Source organism: Drosophila teissieri, chromosome 3R (assembly GCF_016746235.2).
Source record: "Drosophila teissieri strain GT53w chromosome 3R, Prin_Dtei_1.1, whole genome shotgun sequence".
Lineage (NCBI taxonomy): Eukaryota > Metazoa > Arthropoda > Insecta > Diptera > Drosophilidae > Drosophila > Drosophila teissieri.
The window spans coordinates 10984661-11000994 of NC_053032.1; the positions used below are offsets into that span (position 1 = coordinate 10984661).

The following is a 16334-nucleotide window of genomic DNA, read 5'->3' on the forward strand; positions in this document are numbered from 1 at the left end:
CGTACCCCAAGCTCACACACTCCGCAGTGCGTTACGTATACGCCACCCATTCCACGTATTGCGTATACGCCGCGTACTCCACCCTGTTTGATGCGAAGTGTGTGCGTGTGCTGCATAATTACAGGTGCGCTGTGCTGTTGCGGTCGTGGATGATGCGGCTGGAGCTGGCGGTGCCAGGAGCACAGTTCCCGGGCCATAATTGTCGGTTGAATGACTCTCGATGCGATAGCAATAACAGCAATAACAGCAAGAACAGCAATAACAGCAATAAGCAAAATCAGCTGCTCCGGCAACCATAATATTCATCACGCTCGCTCCATTTGACGGCGAGGAGGAGCAGCACCGGAACAGCAACAACGAACAATTGCCAACAGCACCACCGCTAAATTTTGGACACAATCATAAATGCGACATGTTAGCAAGGGCAAAGCGAACGGAAAACACACAACAGGAACAACAACTATCGTCAGCAACATTTAATAAAACTACCAAGAGAAAAGGGCGACCGTCGGGAGCGGAATTAGCTGGGGGAAAATATGGTTCTCAGCACCGAGTGGTCGCAGGTGGAGGTCATCGATCTGATCAACGATGGCAACGGCTTGGGCTTCATCCTCGTGGGCGGTCGCAGTACCGGCGTCGTGATCAAGGCCCTTACGCCCGGGGGCGTGGCCGAGCGGGACGGCCGACTGCAGCTGGGCGATCATCTGCTGCAGATCGGCGAGGTCAATCTGCGGGGCTTCAGCTCGGAGCAGGTGGCAACAGTTCTTCGTCAGACCGGAGCTCAGGTGCGTCTGATAGTGGCGCGGCCGGTGGAGCCGACGGCCATCGATTACCAAACGCTGGCCTGTCAGGCGCCGATTATACCAACTAAGCTCCTCTCCGACCCGGAAGAACTGTCGCGTCATCTCTTCCAGAATCCGAGTTTTGCAACTGCTGCCGCCGCCGCAGCAGCAGCGGCAGCAGCAGCGGGCTCCGGCAGCGGCGGCGACGGTGGCGGCGGCGTCCTGGATGTGGCCAGCTTGGTGGGTCTAGTGCGCGGCGGTCCCGCCGAGGGCTCGGAACTGTCTGCAGTGAAGCCGCAACCAAGTGCGGTGCTTCAGCTTCAACAACTGTCCGAGCTGGCCGGCGACCTGGCTGACTTCCCACTGCCTCCGATTCCGGGTGGTGGGGGCCACTCGTTGCTCACGGACTCGAATGCTGGCCAACGCCCCTGCCCGCGTCTGGATCTGGATATAGTGCCCTTCTCGATACTATCGCCGCCGCCACGTCCCGCCCTGCAGATGCTGCCCCTGGAGACCCAATGGCGATGCGTTCAGGATCAGAACCAGCACATAGAGACTGTGATAGCCGACAGCAAACGCAAGCTGTTGGCCAACGAAGATGGCGGATCCGGCTGGGGCTCGGGTTCCGGTTCCCCTGACTCCTACATGGACTCCCCGGAAACGGAAACGTACGTGGTGGAGCTGCACAAGAATGTCTACGGCCTGGGAATCACCGTGGCCGGATATGTCTGCGAGGAGGAGGATCTATCCGGGATTTTCGTGAAGAGCATCATTGAGGGAAGTGCCGCGGAAACAAGTGGTCAGATCCAGATCAACGACCGCATTGTGGCCGTGGATGGGAGATCCCTATCCGGGGTTACCAACCACCAGGCGGTGGAACTCCTCAGGAATACAGACATAGTGGTTCATCTGACTCTGGAACGGTTCCTCCGAGGCAGAAAGTACGAGCACTTGCAAGTGGCCCTCACCGAAATCAAAGGAACATCTGCTCCCTCCGGCCTAGATAGGAATCAAGATAAGGACCAGGACCAGGAGTCGCAGATCTCCATGCCTGGGTCCCCGTCGATAGCCACGTTGAGTTGGCTGCCACCCAAGTCACTGGATGCCGATTCCATAGCCACCGAAGGCGACGAGGCCGTGGAGGCGGAGTATGTGGGCACTTCGGGAGCCGAGGATGAGTTCATTGAGCTCCCCTCCCGGGACACCGTGGAGTCAAACATGTCGCACGTGCTGGACCGCAGTGATCACAGTGGAGGCGTCACCAAAGATCAGGCGCCCAGGAGCAGTCCGACTGCTCCGCTAACTAATGGGCGCAGCCTCATCCTGGCCGATGACAGTGGCAATGACACCGATGAGCAGTGTCCTGAGCCGGAAACGGAAACGGCACAGGCCCGCAAAGGGTCAAAGCCGGAGGTGGAAAGGGTCAAACCCCTAGGGGACACGGAACCGGATCTCGATCCCGATCCAGATCCCGATCCTGACCTCGATCCCGGCCAGATGCCAACGCCCACGAACGAGGCACCTGTGAAAGCGGCCAGCCCGACGGCCGCCTCGCTGCGCGTGGCCTGGAAAAGTGAGTTTCCCGACAGTGAAATTTTAGTTGCCGAAATAAATAAACTTTCAGGTCTAGGGATCAGCCTTGAAGGCACTGTGGACGTGGAGTGCGGCATTGAGAAGCGTCCGCATCACTATATACGCTCGATACTGGCCGACGGACCGGTGGGTCGCCAGGGCATCTTGCGGCCGGGAGATGAGCTCCTCCAGGTGAACGAGCACAAGCTCCAGGGATTGCGACACATCGAGGTGGTTAAGATCCTCAAGGAACTGCCCGCCAGGGTTAAGTTGGTCTGCGCCCGCGGCACTCACGTTCCGTCGGTCATAAATACCTCGCAAAATCCGGAGGCCTTTGAGACTCGTAGCCTCTTGCCCGGTGGCCACCAGAGTCTCCAGAATCTGCTGAGCAAGGCCCAGTCGGAGAGCTCGCTCTACACGTCCAGCACGGCGACTTTAACGGATGCGGGAGCAGTCGCTGGAGGATCGGGGGGCACTGCAGGTGGAGGAGCTCGCTCCAAGTCACTAGAAAACGTTTCCGGCTTGGCTCTGTGGAGCTGCGAAGTGACCGCCGTGGATATAGAGAAAACGGAACAGGGCTTCGGCTTCTCCATACTGGACTACCAGGATCCGATGGACTCCGACGGCAGTGTCATCGTTATTCGCGGCCTGATACGCGGTGGTGCTGCGGAGGCAACCAACGAGATCTATCCGGGCGATCGCCTCATGAGCGTCGGCGATCGCCTGCTCCAGGGCCTCGAGCTGGACGAGGCGGTGTCCATTCTGAAGGCCATGCCGCCTGGACTCACGCGACTGGGCATCTGCCGCCCCCTCTCCGCCTCGGACAGCAATAGCAACAGCAACATAGCCTCGCCGCTGGGCGATTCGGCCAGCACATAGTGGCAGCCCCTTCCCGACGGTCATCAGGAGTCGGATATAGAACTGGACGTGGAAATGGCAAGGCCACCGGAAGCGGAAACGGAACGGGAACTGGAGCCGTTCGCACTGTGTGAGTACTTATTTTTATTCAAATTTCATTCACTTTAAAAAAACCCTGAGATAGTTATTTATAAACATAACCTTTACCCAAAAAAACACAACATTGTGATATAACCTATATGGTGGTGAACTTTTTCATTGCTTTATATCCGTTACACTCGTAGAGTAAAAGGGTATACTAGATTTGTTGAAAAGTATGTAACAGGGTGTCGGAAGCGTTTCCGACCACATAAAGTATATATATTCTTGATCAGGAGTCGATCTGGTCCTGTTTGTCCGTCTGTCCGTATGAGCGTCGCGATCTCAGGAACTATAGAAGCTATCAGAAAGTCGGGGAACTCAACTATAGCATTCTCTCTTGCTTAAACGTAACTTAAACTTTTAAAATGTGGAATAGGAACATATGAATTCTGATTATTGATAGTTACCCAAGGGATGGTTTACCGATGATCTCATTCCTAATCGGGAAAGTAGATTATCCGAAACTATTTTAATAAAATATAAATCTTGCCAAATCTGCAAAAGTGGATTACAAATATTTCAGAAGCAGAAAACGGGAATGTGCAAAAATGTATATCCGAATTCTGTGACTGATTGCTGTCGAAGCAGCTGTCAGAAATCTATATGAACGCGAATCGAGTTCTTATTAAATTGTCACCTGTCACACCTGACGGCGATTTCCCCACACGACTTTTGTCTCCCCTTCGACCCAAATGCAACTTTAATCAAGCGACTGTTTGTTTTTGAATACCTTTTTTGGGCACAAATGCTGGCGTATCAGAGAGCCCCAAGTCAATTTCCTGATATTTCATTCGGGGCTGGCCTATATTTGTGAGATTTTCTTTTTAATTGTTGCCCCTGGTAACGCTCAAAAGCCATTTCAAAAGGTTACGCCCACCTGAGCAAAGGATCAGAAAAGGGATGTGAGTTGGCCCATTGTCAAGTTGACGACCTCTTGATATGCTTTTGAAGTAGTTTATACGCCCCGTTTGCCTTCCTCTGCTTTTTATTGAATATACCTTTATATACCTTATTGACCACAGGCTTTCATGTGGCCAATTTGCAGACAGCCCTTTTTTTAATGCCTGCTATTTGTCTTTATAAAAATGTTTTCCCAATTCTTTGGTCTATTCTCATGCTGGGGTGACTACCTTTTTACCGTGACAACTATTCTCGGAGATAGTAACACAGTTGATTTATTCAACTAATCCATTATTTTTCGTTACAAAGAACTTGGTTTTATTGAAAAAGGCGACGCAGTAAATTTAAGTTAATATACTTAGAATTCACTGCCTTGTGAATGAAGAGCATGCGAACGTTGATATTTATTATTGCAACTCAATATATATTTGGCACTAGCGAAAATTCCTTTAACAATTCATTGTCTGTTATCCTGAGTAATTCATGTAATAAGCTTAGCCACACTTGCTCCGTGTTTAATTCATTAGGTTTGTAATTAAACAAGGACGAAATTGCAAGGCGTTTGACATATGCTGAAAACTTTTAATACCCAACACCTGAAATGTTGGGACTTGGGGGAGGAAAAGGAAAGTGTCTGCTTGGGGGGGGCTGGTTGGAAACTTTCGGCCAGAAATGCCAAGTTTGGGCCACACAGTTTGGGGCCTTCTTCACGCATAAATAATTTATGCGTAGATATAAATACCAAACTTTGACAAGCTGAGACTCGAGCTGGACGAGGGATAAACTGAAGTTTACCACTAATCTCCTGAGCTCGACATTTTCCCTCCATGTTAACCTCATAAATAGTAATTATCTTAATTGGCTCTCGCCGTTCGCATTCATAACTTACGATTTGTCTGGCCGGTTGGCTTTGTTTAAAAACTCATTATTTAGCAATAGTTGGTCAGCATAAATAAAAAGGCTGCTCTGCTGTCTTGGCCAACTGGCAGTCCAGTTGCTCGATGATTTATGCATGTGGCGATGGCGAAAAGTTCCATTCCTTGCGCCAAACTATTCACATGTAGCCACTATACGAGTACGTATATAGTGGGATGTTCCAGGTGCGAATCAGGTGGTCTGGGAACCGCCACTTGGTTGAATAATAAAAGCTCGGCCAGCAATTATAAAAATGTTTGGTACATGTGCAAAGGCCGACGGGGAAATTCTTTATTCTCCAAAAAATATATAGGTAAATACACAACACACAACACACAGAAGCCGTACAGAGTTATATATGTGTACCCGCGGATATTTATGCAAGTGTGTGTAAATATTTGGGTAGATAGTCGTTTGTTGTTGTTTGCCCGTTTAATTAATTGGCTATTAAAAGTGTTGAAAATTGAAAACAAAATTTAACGCCACTGCAGCAGCAGCAACAACTCAGCATCAAAATAGCTTAGCCAACGGATTTTGTAGGTACAATCCGAAAAATAGCCGAGCAGGCAAATTGTATCTATGAAATGGAAAATGCGAAATTGCGTGTAAATGCAGGAATTAAATAGTACAAGCGTAATTACTACGGGTTTTATTCCATCAACTATGTGATAACTGCAAAAAAGGGAAAGTAATTTTCGCCGAGTCAATACTTTGGACCATAATTCTCCCACAATAAGCGAATTAACGCCCCACAACAATCACATGGATTCATTGTGCTCCATTGTTTACCATGGCAGACAAAATATTTACACATCCGAAATATAATATGCATAACAAACAACATTTTATTAAGGTATTATTTCCAAAGTTTAGCACTGAATATGCGGTAGAGTTGAAATTTCCGTTCAAAATTCTAACACTTAACTAAGGTAATGAACCATTGGAATATTTTAAAATTTCATGCATACAGTAGTTTCAAAATAATTGAGCTGTTAAACAAACTTTTCCTTCCACTCATTCTTTCTATCTAGTAATATAGGTCATACAAATTTAATGGTACATTAAAAGTCTACGTCATTAATCAATTTTACGTAATAAGAAAGTTGTAAAATCTAGTAGTTTAAAATTATTTAATACAGAAGTGTAGCTTAGTATATACTATTAAATATAGGTAACTGAAGAATATAATTGAGTAGCATCTAGGAGCAAATTAAATCAATTCATTTAAATTGAGCTACATTTAGAACTGTTTTGTAACAATCTGTAATCGTCATTTGAATTTAATTTTTTTTATCGGTTTCTGGAAAGGCCTTCCATAACATTTTAATAAATGAGTCTGGCGTCATGGCCTAGAATTTCGGAACTCGTGAATTGTTTACTGCTGGCAGCTTAGCAATCCTGATGCGCTGGCATTGCATTTTAAATCAAATTAATGTAAACAACGACTGGGATGTCAGGTTGGCTGGACAGTCTGCCAATTCATTGCAGCAGCGATAATAATGGCACAAGAACGACTGGCAGGAGGCGGGCGGACTTGCATTTGTGGCATTCCAGTTGCACAAATGTAAATATGTGAATATGGGAATATGGAATGGCAACATCATAATTCCACTGGCGAACTTATGTTTGTGTGTGATTAATGCTGATGCTCTGTCTTTGTTGCAAGGCACTTGCATTTGCATTTCATTTTTCATTTGCTGATTGCTATAGGAATTGCCAAGGAATTCACAATTCATTAAAACATTTCATACATACCTAACTCAATCCGAAAAAAGCCAGATATTTTTGTAGGAATTCAAAGAACGGATTTACAACCCACGCATGAAATCATAAAATGTTTTCATAAAAGTGTTATTATTTTCTTTGCTTAATGTTTGAATTGATTTGCTGATTGCTATAGAAATTGCGTTTGCTATTCACTAAAACATTTGATACATACCCAACTCAATCAAAAAAAGGCTGATATTTTTGTAGGAATTCAAGGAACGAGTCTACAACCCACGCATGAAATCATAAAAATATTTTTAAAGGAGTGTTTTGATTTGCTTTGCTTAATGTATGAGTATATATATGTGCCCTATGCATTTTACGTAACAAAACGAAAGTGCTTCATTTCCTGCATTTAGAATTTTTTCATTAAAATGACTCTGGGCCTGATTGCCGTTTCTTCGAGGATATTTGCGCCTGCAAGTACAACAGACTGCAAAAATAATTACGCAGAACAAAAAACTCATTAAAACGCATTGCACACACCGCAAACATAGTGTGTGTGTGTGTGTGTGTGTGTGTGGGCGTATGAGTGTGTTTAAGTGAGCTTTCTAAATTTCCACAGCCTTGCCCGCGTCTCCGCCATTTCCATTTCCGTTTCCTTCGCCCAAGAGTGTCGGCCATGCATGGAAATCTATCAACGTCTGTGCCTGGGAGGCTCTCTCCCGGTTTTTCCGCTGGAATGAATTCCTTGGTGCACGGAAAACAATTAGAACCGCCTATTTGTGAAATAGGCACCGTCAGCTATTACTATATATTTCTGTAAAGGCTTGAAAAAAGATTATCAAAAAACTACATATTACTAAAATATGTTTCACCACTCAATGGTGATTTTATTAGACATTATTATTATATTCATTTAATTTAAATGAAAGAGCACCTGAGTTGATCGCAGTCGTTTTTTCTCTTCGCATTCACATGTAAGCACGTAAGGCGGACATGGGTACAAAAAACATTTATTTAATGCAACAATTGTGTAGATGAGGCAGCTGCCGGATCCGGGGGAACGGCAAGAAGTGGTATGGTATGGAGAAACAATAGCGGGGCAAGAACATAATACACACAGCGGCAAGGAAGCGCATACCCTCTGCATATAGTCCCCTTTGCATACCCCACTTCCCCCTCAGTGCACCACCTTCGCAATTGTCTGTGCCTGAACTTTCAGCTTACACTTTGCCGCAGCATCAACAATCACAACGGCAGCCACAAGAAACAGAAGCAAAAACAACAAGTTGCTGGCTTTATCTTGGCATATCGACAACAAGCTCATCATCCCCTGCTTTGTGAGTCCCCGGCACCCGTTACCCATCCGCCATCCGCCATCACACATCGCCCATACGCCCCGTTGGCTCAGTGCATTCTCGAATGCTCCGAGAATGAGCTTGGCTTCAGTTATTTTTTCTTCGCTGGGTACCCTGTACTTTTGCGAATGAGAGGAATGCTGCATAATATGCTTAATCACATTGAATACTAGTCATTACTAGTCACATTGACCTTTTTATTTATTAGTATTAATACGATCAATGCTCTTTTGCCAAACAATCTTTAAAAGAAGATAAGGGACTGTGAGGCAGTTGCAAAAAGTCCGAGAATAGGTAATATTTTAAAGTATTTTTCTTCTTATAAGTTTTTAATCCTCTTTCCACTCATTTCCCCATGAACGCTGATAACGACAAACACAAAAAATCCGCTGTCTTCGTCAATCTGTAGGCCCTTCAGTACTTCAGTCTTCTGGTGTCCTCGAAGTAATTTACTTTCTCTTTTTAAGGATCCCCACTCGAGTGAAGTGCATAAATTCGTATCGAGTGCTCGTCGTTGTCGCGATATTTATCTGTCCCGTCGCTTATGGCCGTTAATAATGTAGGGCCCACATAATAAGAGGAGAATTATGGGGCATGGCGGCGTTTTAAAGATACATAAAAATTAACTGCTGACGCAATTGCCAGGGGAGGTAAATTGAGGAAGGAGCGCAAAGGAGCAAAGTTGGCGGGGGATGAGCTTCAACAGCCGTTCCGCTGACTCACTCACAGCTCATAATTCCCATAATTGACAATGCCACTAGGCCACCAAGCCTCCAATGCCTCCAAAGCCCCCAAAACGCCTCGACTTTCAGCCCCAACCCTTGGTTGTCATTAAATTTGTAGCGAGCTCAACTGGCAGCTTATAAATATTTGACGATTTGCGTTCGCCGAGTCGTCAACTGATTTACTTAACTTACTTAAATACAAATTACCGACTGCAGCTGCCACGCCCCCGCCCAGTTCTTGCCCCATATATCCGTATATCGCTATACCCATACATTCAGCTCGTGCCCCGTTATGAATATGGTAAATAAATTGCGAATTCCGTGGACCTCGAAGTCCTTATTGATTTTTCAGACTTTGTTCGGCATGTGAAAAACAAAGGGGAAACATATGTTTTCATATTTAATTACACCCATTCCACACAGTGAGTGTGTGTATGTGCGCACGTGTATGTGCGCTTTTGAGTGAGTGTGGGTGCACTGGTGACCCTGCAGTTCTATTCATTCCGTTTTCATTGACGAATCATAGTTATGATTTTCTCAGAACATCACAAAATCTACACAATTTAAAGCAGTTAAACACCGCTGTTTATGTACATTTTTGTTAGCAGATTATGGCCCAGTTCATCGTTTTTCCACCAACTTATAATCAGACAACTTCCACCAACTTATAATAGTCGAGTTCCCCGACGAGGAATTTGGGGGCGTGACAGTTTTTGTCGGCTTGTGGGCGTTAGAGTGGGCGTGTCAAAACGTATTTGACAAATCAATAGAAAAATTTAAAAAAAACTAACCATTTTCCAAAAGTGTGGTGTGGGGTGCGGGGTGCTCAGCTAGTGGAAGAGCGAAGGAGGCTCTTTATCACTGAATAGTTTTTTTGCAAAAGTATGGGCGTGGCAGTTTATGGGCGTGGCAACATGAGTCAACAAATTTGCGCTGCGTCTATGTCTCTGGAGTCTGTATTCCTAATCTCAACTTTCTAGCTTTTGTAGTTCATGAGATCTCGACGTTCATACGGACAGACGGACGGACGGACGGACGGACGGACGGACGGACGAACGGACGGACGGACGAACAGACGGACATGGCCAGATCGACTCGGCTTTTGATCCTGATCATGAATATATATACATTATATAGACGAAAACGCTTCCTTCTGCCTGTTACCTACTTTTAAACGAATCTAGTATACCCTTTTACTCTACGAGTAACGGGTATAAAAAAAGCATGAATATTTGTATAGTAAAATGCAAAAACTATAGTTTTGTCTTATTTATAAATGGTGCTGATGGATGACCTACTGAATACTAAATATCTTAAATTGCCGCAAATATGTGACTAAATATTTTCAAAAACATTAGGGGGCAGCTCAATGTGAGCATACTGGCTCGTTGATTTTGGCTTTCAGCTTAATTAGGTTTGCCGTTTGAGGCAAATGTGAGCCAAGTGCAAAATGGCATGCATTTGTTCGTGGTCAGGCTCTTAATTGCAGTGCGAACGGTCCGCGAAAATGGGCCCGCGGCTGTTTTTGGACTCGCTCACCTGTTCCACCGGCTTACTAGCACCTCTACCCCCAAACACGACCCCCTTCAACCACGCCCCTGCCTATAACAACCCCTCTCTCCTTTGAGGCCCAGAGTTGTTTGTCCTGCATGCGAGGCCAAAATGTTTCCAGCCACTGCGGCTGCCAGATAGCCCGTGAGCCAACACACACGCGACGTCAGCGAGAGCTCATTGTGCATGCCAAGATTACCCCCAAATGCCAAATGTCCTGACATCCTCCCCTCCTGCCACACCCTCACACCCCCTTCTTTCCCCTTCTGGTCATCGCCTGCATAGCAGCTCAAAGTTCATTTAGCTGCCCATTGCCAGTACAAACGATGAACCAGCAATGGTGATGAGCATTTATGGTAGGATCCCTGTCATCCAACTTGGCTTTAACTGTTCGATTACGAAATCAGTACATCAGTAATACTATCTTTCAGCCTATTCCAATAAACGTTGTTAAAAACATGCATCTCCTGGTGCTCCTCAACTGTTGTTATTGTAGGTACTACCTTTGTTGCTTTATGCATTCCCAGTCAGAATATTGTAGCAGCTTAGGTCTGAGCCAACAGAAACATAGGAAGTGCACGAACACTTAATTTAAATGCGGAACGTAGCAAAATGTCACAGACGTACACCTTTGTTGGTCTTAAAGAAAATGAATGTGTCAAGGAAAACTGGGAAATGGGAAAGGCTCAAGCTTGGAAAATGGAGCCACATATAATCGGAAATAAGCTTAATGAAAATAAAGAAAAGTTCCAGCTGTCAGAGAAACTATAATATTTAAATGTCAGTCGAGATTGGTGGACTGAGCAGCGAACAATAAAGTTTAATACCGCTTTATGGTCAATAATTTTAAGTACCATACTCCCAATTAAACTGAAGTGCTAAGCAGCAGAGAGCTAAAATGTATTTGGCCACCAGAAATGATAAAATCCACTTTCAAAGGTGTGGTCGAGGCAGTTTTTGGTGTTTCGTGAGCATTACAATGGGCGTGGCAATGTTTTGAAATCTACTTTACTGCGTTGGTTTCAGTAGAATTCACATGCCCGACGTATTGACGTTCATTCGAAATGGCTAGATCGAACAGCTATCGAAATAACTATTACTTTATAGTGTCGAAAACTACTACTTCCACGGGTGACTGGAAAATGACCTATTTTACTGTCTAGCATTTGCTTTTTATGCTTAAATCACAATCACGTTTGATAACTGCGTGTTTGTACAATTAAAAACCAGAAAAACAATTCTTGGGGTGCTCTCACATATTTATACTCGTTACTCGTGGGGTAAAACGTATATCATTTATTTATTAGAGATGATAGTATAGTTTACAAAATTAAGACTAACATAAACGTAAATAGTACTAGCTACGAGGCCATCGTCTATGCACATCTATACTTATATACAATATTTAATATAGTTTAAGGGTTTCAATGCTAGGACTTAACTTAAATTGTACTGATTAATTTTCTTAGGGAATTTTATTATGGTTGCAATGCTTTGTGTAGTTGGATCTTTAAGGAAGTCGGTGGTTTTTCGATTATTTAGCAATTGTTGGGCTTCTTCTGTGAGAGCTGGGCATGTTTCCAGGATGTGAACCATGTTTATAATCAGTGTAACATGAAGAGAATATTACCAAATTATTATTATTATATAATTCTTTTAATTCTCAAAACAGGCATACTAGTTCTGAATTTAAAGGGGTTAAATGCTCTTTAGTTTAGTACGTGTTTATGTGGTCGCCATCGATGGTGCGTTCAACTGGCACCCTATTATTCACTCCGTTGTCGCCTTTTTAATGCTATTTCCCAGCTTTTGTGGCTCTCAACGCGAAAATGCTTTTGACATCACGGTCTGTATATTGAATGGAGATGGACGGGAGAGGCCGAGAATTTATATTTGTGTTCGGATGTATGCGAATTTGCATATATTACTCAGGTATAGTCGCACAGTCAATCTTCGCTGACTTCGTTTTGCAGTCTTCTTTAAGCACGGGAGTACTTTTATGAATGCTTTCATTCGTAAAAAAATGTAGTTATAAAGTATTTATCGGAAAAAGCTAGAGCTAAAAAAATATTCATTCCACAAATGTTCTACGAAGGAGTTCTTGAATTGCATGTGCTGGTCATAGTTATAGAGTAACCCTGTACGTATGTATATTGTATGTACATGTATGAGAAAATTACGCATACGCCCTGGGAGTTCAATCGGCGGTTGAGCGCCTGTCTTCGCCGGCCGTCCAACAACAACCACTTGACAATGGCAAGCAGCTCTCTCATCTCCTTGCCACGGCACCCTTCCGCTCTCCACCGCCCCCGCAAGTGTTTTCCGCATTTATATGCAATTTTTCTTCATCTTTTATGTATGCTCGTTGTCGTCGCCGGCTTTCATATCCTTTGCCGTGTTCATTTGCACAGTGGCAGGCATAAAAATAGCACCGAGTATGGGGCAAGTTGACTTCTTCATCTATTCACAATAACTTCTACTTCTCATTCACAATACTTTGAATAGAATGTTCTTTTGGGTAACCTGACTAATGTTTTGACAATTCAGCATAAATTGAAGAATATTCTGATTTATTTTGCTTTCCGTATTTAAATAGCATTTATTTTAGGAGATTTTGCCAACCATTTTGGTACTACTGTCCCGACAACATATGCCACTTTATCACATGTACTTCTGTCGTTGTCAGGCAGCCGTTGCATGTGTAAGTCGCTGTAATGATATTTGTTATTTGTTTGTTTGTTAGTTTGCGTGTGCGTTGAAAGCATTGAAATGCCGTTTGTCAAACACGAATACGATCTCCCACCATGCTCCCATGCTCCCATGCCCCCATGCCCCATGGCCTCCCAGCCACCCACTCGTGCACTTTTCTAATGGCTTGCCTGGGGGCGCTTTCGGGAAATTTGTGGGGCGGGGAAAGTGCGGGAATGCATTACAACTCGCTTACAACTCGCAGCGTGATTCAATTACCATGAGCTCTCGCTTTCGGATCACATTTGCATAGGCTTGGCCCCGAGGCGATTTCGCTTCGTTTCCCATTTGGCATTTCCACCAACTTTTCGCTCGGCTTTTCCCTACGCCTTTGTATTTCCGCTTCACCCAGTTTCCCAGCCTGAAAGCAGGCAATGCAATTTTTAAGTGCGCACACATGATATCTGAGTAGTTTCTGTCCATTTTGAGACTTGACGTGAATGCTCGCCATCTGAAGTGCTCACTTATGCGTTTATTTAACTATTTGCGCTTCACTCTGTCTGTATGAAAATTAGAGTTAGCTCAGCACTTGACTGATTTGGATAATTGTGAACTGATAGGCGTAACAATTGAGGTGAACAGTGGCTTGATACTTGATACAAAGCTGAAGTGCATTGCTCAGTATTTGCTTTTCTCGCTTAGAGTGCTTCACACATATGTATTTTTCTATTAAATGTGTCAAGCTATTGAATTGCTTCGTTGCTGGTTAACGGATCTTGGTTTTATATTTGAATTTCTCAAATATTGTGGTATAAAAACACACCTTTCTTCTTAGTGAAGCGTACAATGGTAGCATCTTGTCCATGCCCCTTGCAATATTACCTAGATTAATCACCTGTCAACTGGGCTTGATCAAATGTGCATAAAATATGGATACACTGGAATGTCCCGATTCCCGAGAGCAAATCCCTTTGATTTGTGCCGACCGATTGCCCTGCCCAGGAGCATCGTTTGCGAATACGAATACGAATAGGACATGCATATCGGATCTGTTTCGGGTTCTGATTGATGGCGATATTATCCGGTAGAAAGGAGCAGGAGTGAGAGGAAAGGCCAATGTCAAACCAGCCACACAACTAAGCCAGGCAATCAAGTGTGTGTGTGCGCGCTCCTTGGAAGCGCTTCTCATGTTCACATTATCCTGTCAAGGCTCCAAGCGGAGGATTCCTATTACTTGTTGGTGTTAACCATATATGGTACTCCGCACACCAAACATACCCGCAATTGTGTGCTTTTGATGCCCCGAATAACTTTTGCTCAGTGCACAGCAGACCACATTTAAATAGATTCTGACGGAAATCAATTCAAAGCCGATGGGAAGCTGAGACAATCAGTTTTAATATATGTACATGTTAAAGTCACACTAACTTTTTCTTATAATACTTAACATATCTTTTATCAATCGGTGAATGAACAGGCTTCCAATGTGACTGATTCCTTAAGTAAATATATCGTAATCTTTTTAAAAACATTATTGCAGAATAATCTGCAATGCATATACATACTGTACATGAAAAACGAATTACGAAAGCTGAAAGCTTTTTTTATAAAACCCACGCCAACTAATCTGTTTCCAAACACACGAGTATTTAGATAATGCAAATTTGATGTTTCATCATTTTGTATTTATCACTTTTGCCCCAACCATCGCAAAAAATCCGAAACCACAATGACATAATGTCAGAAAGCACAACCGCTCATTTACCCCCCTTCCAGATTTTCCTTAGTTTTTCCGGCACATTTTGACACCTTTTTGCCCGCCACAATGAATGTAAATTGAAATTGATTTTGTGCAAATTAATTTCATGTAAGCGGTATTAAATTGTGGCACCGCGTTGCTTATTCCGCGGCTGTCTGTTTTATGCACAAACGGAACAGCAAAGTTCCATCCCCAGGATTTGCCCCAAGCCCCCTGCTCAATTCAATCTGCCCCCTTGTCATCCTATTGTGCTGCCTGTATTTGCACTTCATTTTCATATTTAAGTTCGTTTATTATGCGAATGTAATTAATTATAAAGTTTAGCGAGCATAAATTCAATGTGGCCTGGTGCCGGCGAAGAATCCCCAAGCGAACTGGGAGGGTGGGGCATTTGGGGCAGTGGGGCAGTCGGGGGTTAATCTCCAAGCCATTGGCTTTTGTGGGTCAGTGTTGAGTTGACACATTCGATGGCTGGAGGCCGATTAGCCATGTTTGCACTGGCGTAAATCAAGCGACTGTCAAGCGCATGCAGATCAAATTGTTTCAAGCGAGTGGTAAATCAATCAGCGAAACAGATGTACACTCAGTTATTGTCAGCAGCCGTACTGCGAGGAATAGGTATACATTTATAAATTCCATTAGGCTGAAAAGATGTTAAATATATTTATTTATATTGGTTAGCAAAGATGTAAGAGGCTTTTCTAAGTAACTGAAACATATTTGTATTTATTAATAAAATGCTTCGATTTGCTAATTGAATTCCATGTTCTGACGGGTTTCCTAAAACGTAAGTCTCAGACTTAGAAACTTGCTTGCTTTTGGGAATTTAGAAATAATGTCAGAGATTAATAATATTTATTGATTGGCCATTTTAAAGACAGCCCGTGAGTGTTGAGCTGCCTTTCCTCTTGTTTACAATTCCCTCGCCAGTTTGGGAATTTAATTTGCCTCAACTCCTCCCTGGCGAATCATGAATTCGCAATTCCCGCTAACATTAGTCGCTTCCACGCCCAGTTTGAGTCTAAGTAATGGTTTTGCCAAACTCTGGAAAAGGCCAGCAACCATGGCAGCAGCTGTTGCAGCCACAAATCTCAAATGCAAAGAAACATTTTATTGTGTGTGTGTAGCACACTTTTTGGAGCCAGCAGTCTAATCGCAAACAAAGCAATGCTGCACTGAACCCAAAATCCAAAAGCCAAGCAAAAAGCAAATCAGCTGATACGCCCTTTTCATTCCTCGCAGTTCTCAGCCCGTAAATTATGCAACATGCTTTCAAGGCACTGCCACAGGAAAAAGCGAAGGGAAATTTCTGCACAGAACGAGCTGCCGATTTCCGCGGAGAAAAATGAACATACAAAAATGGGGAATGAAAAAG

At 44.0% G+C, this 16334-nt stretch overlaps 1 protein-coding gene across 2 annotated transcripts in view; it reads left to right on the forward strand.

Annotated features, from left to right (window-relative positions):
• The window catches only part of LOC122619900 (patj homolog), a 30007-nt gene that overhangs the window by 4605 nt on the left and 9068 nt on the right, over positions 1-16334 (forward strand). Inside the window, exons 2-3 of one of the 2 annotated variants that reach the window (XM_043797109.1) lie at positions 125-2355; positions 2407-3342. In XM_043797109.1, coding sequence (XP_043653044.1) covers positions 537-2355; positions 2407-3233 — 2646 coding nt within the window. In that variant the 5' untranslated portion in view covers positions 125-536 and the 3' untranslated portion in view covers positions 3234-3342. Of the gene's footprint in view, positions 1-124; positions 3343-16334 lie in introns of both variants that reach the window. The other variant, XM_043797108.1, reaches the window with a different exon arrangement.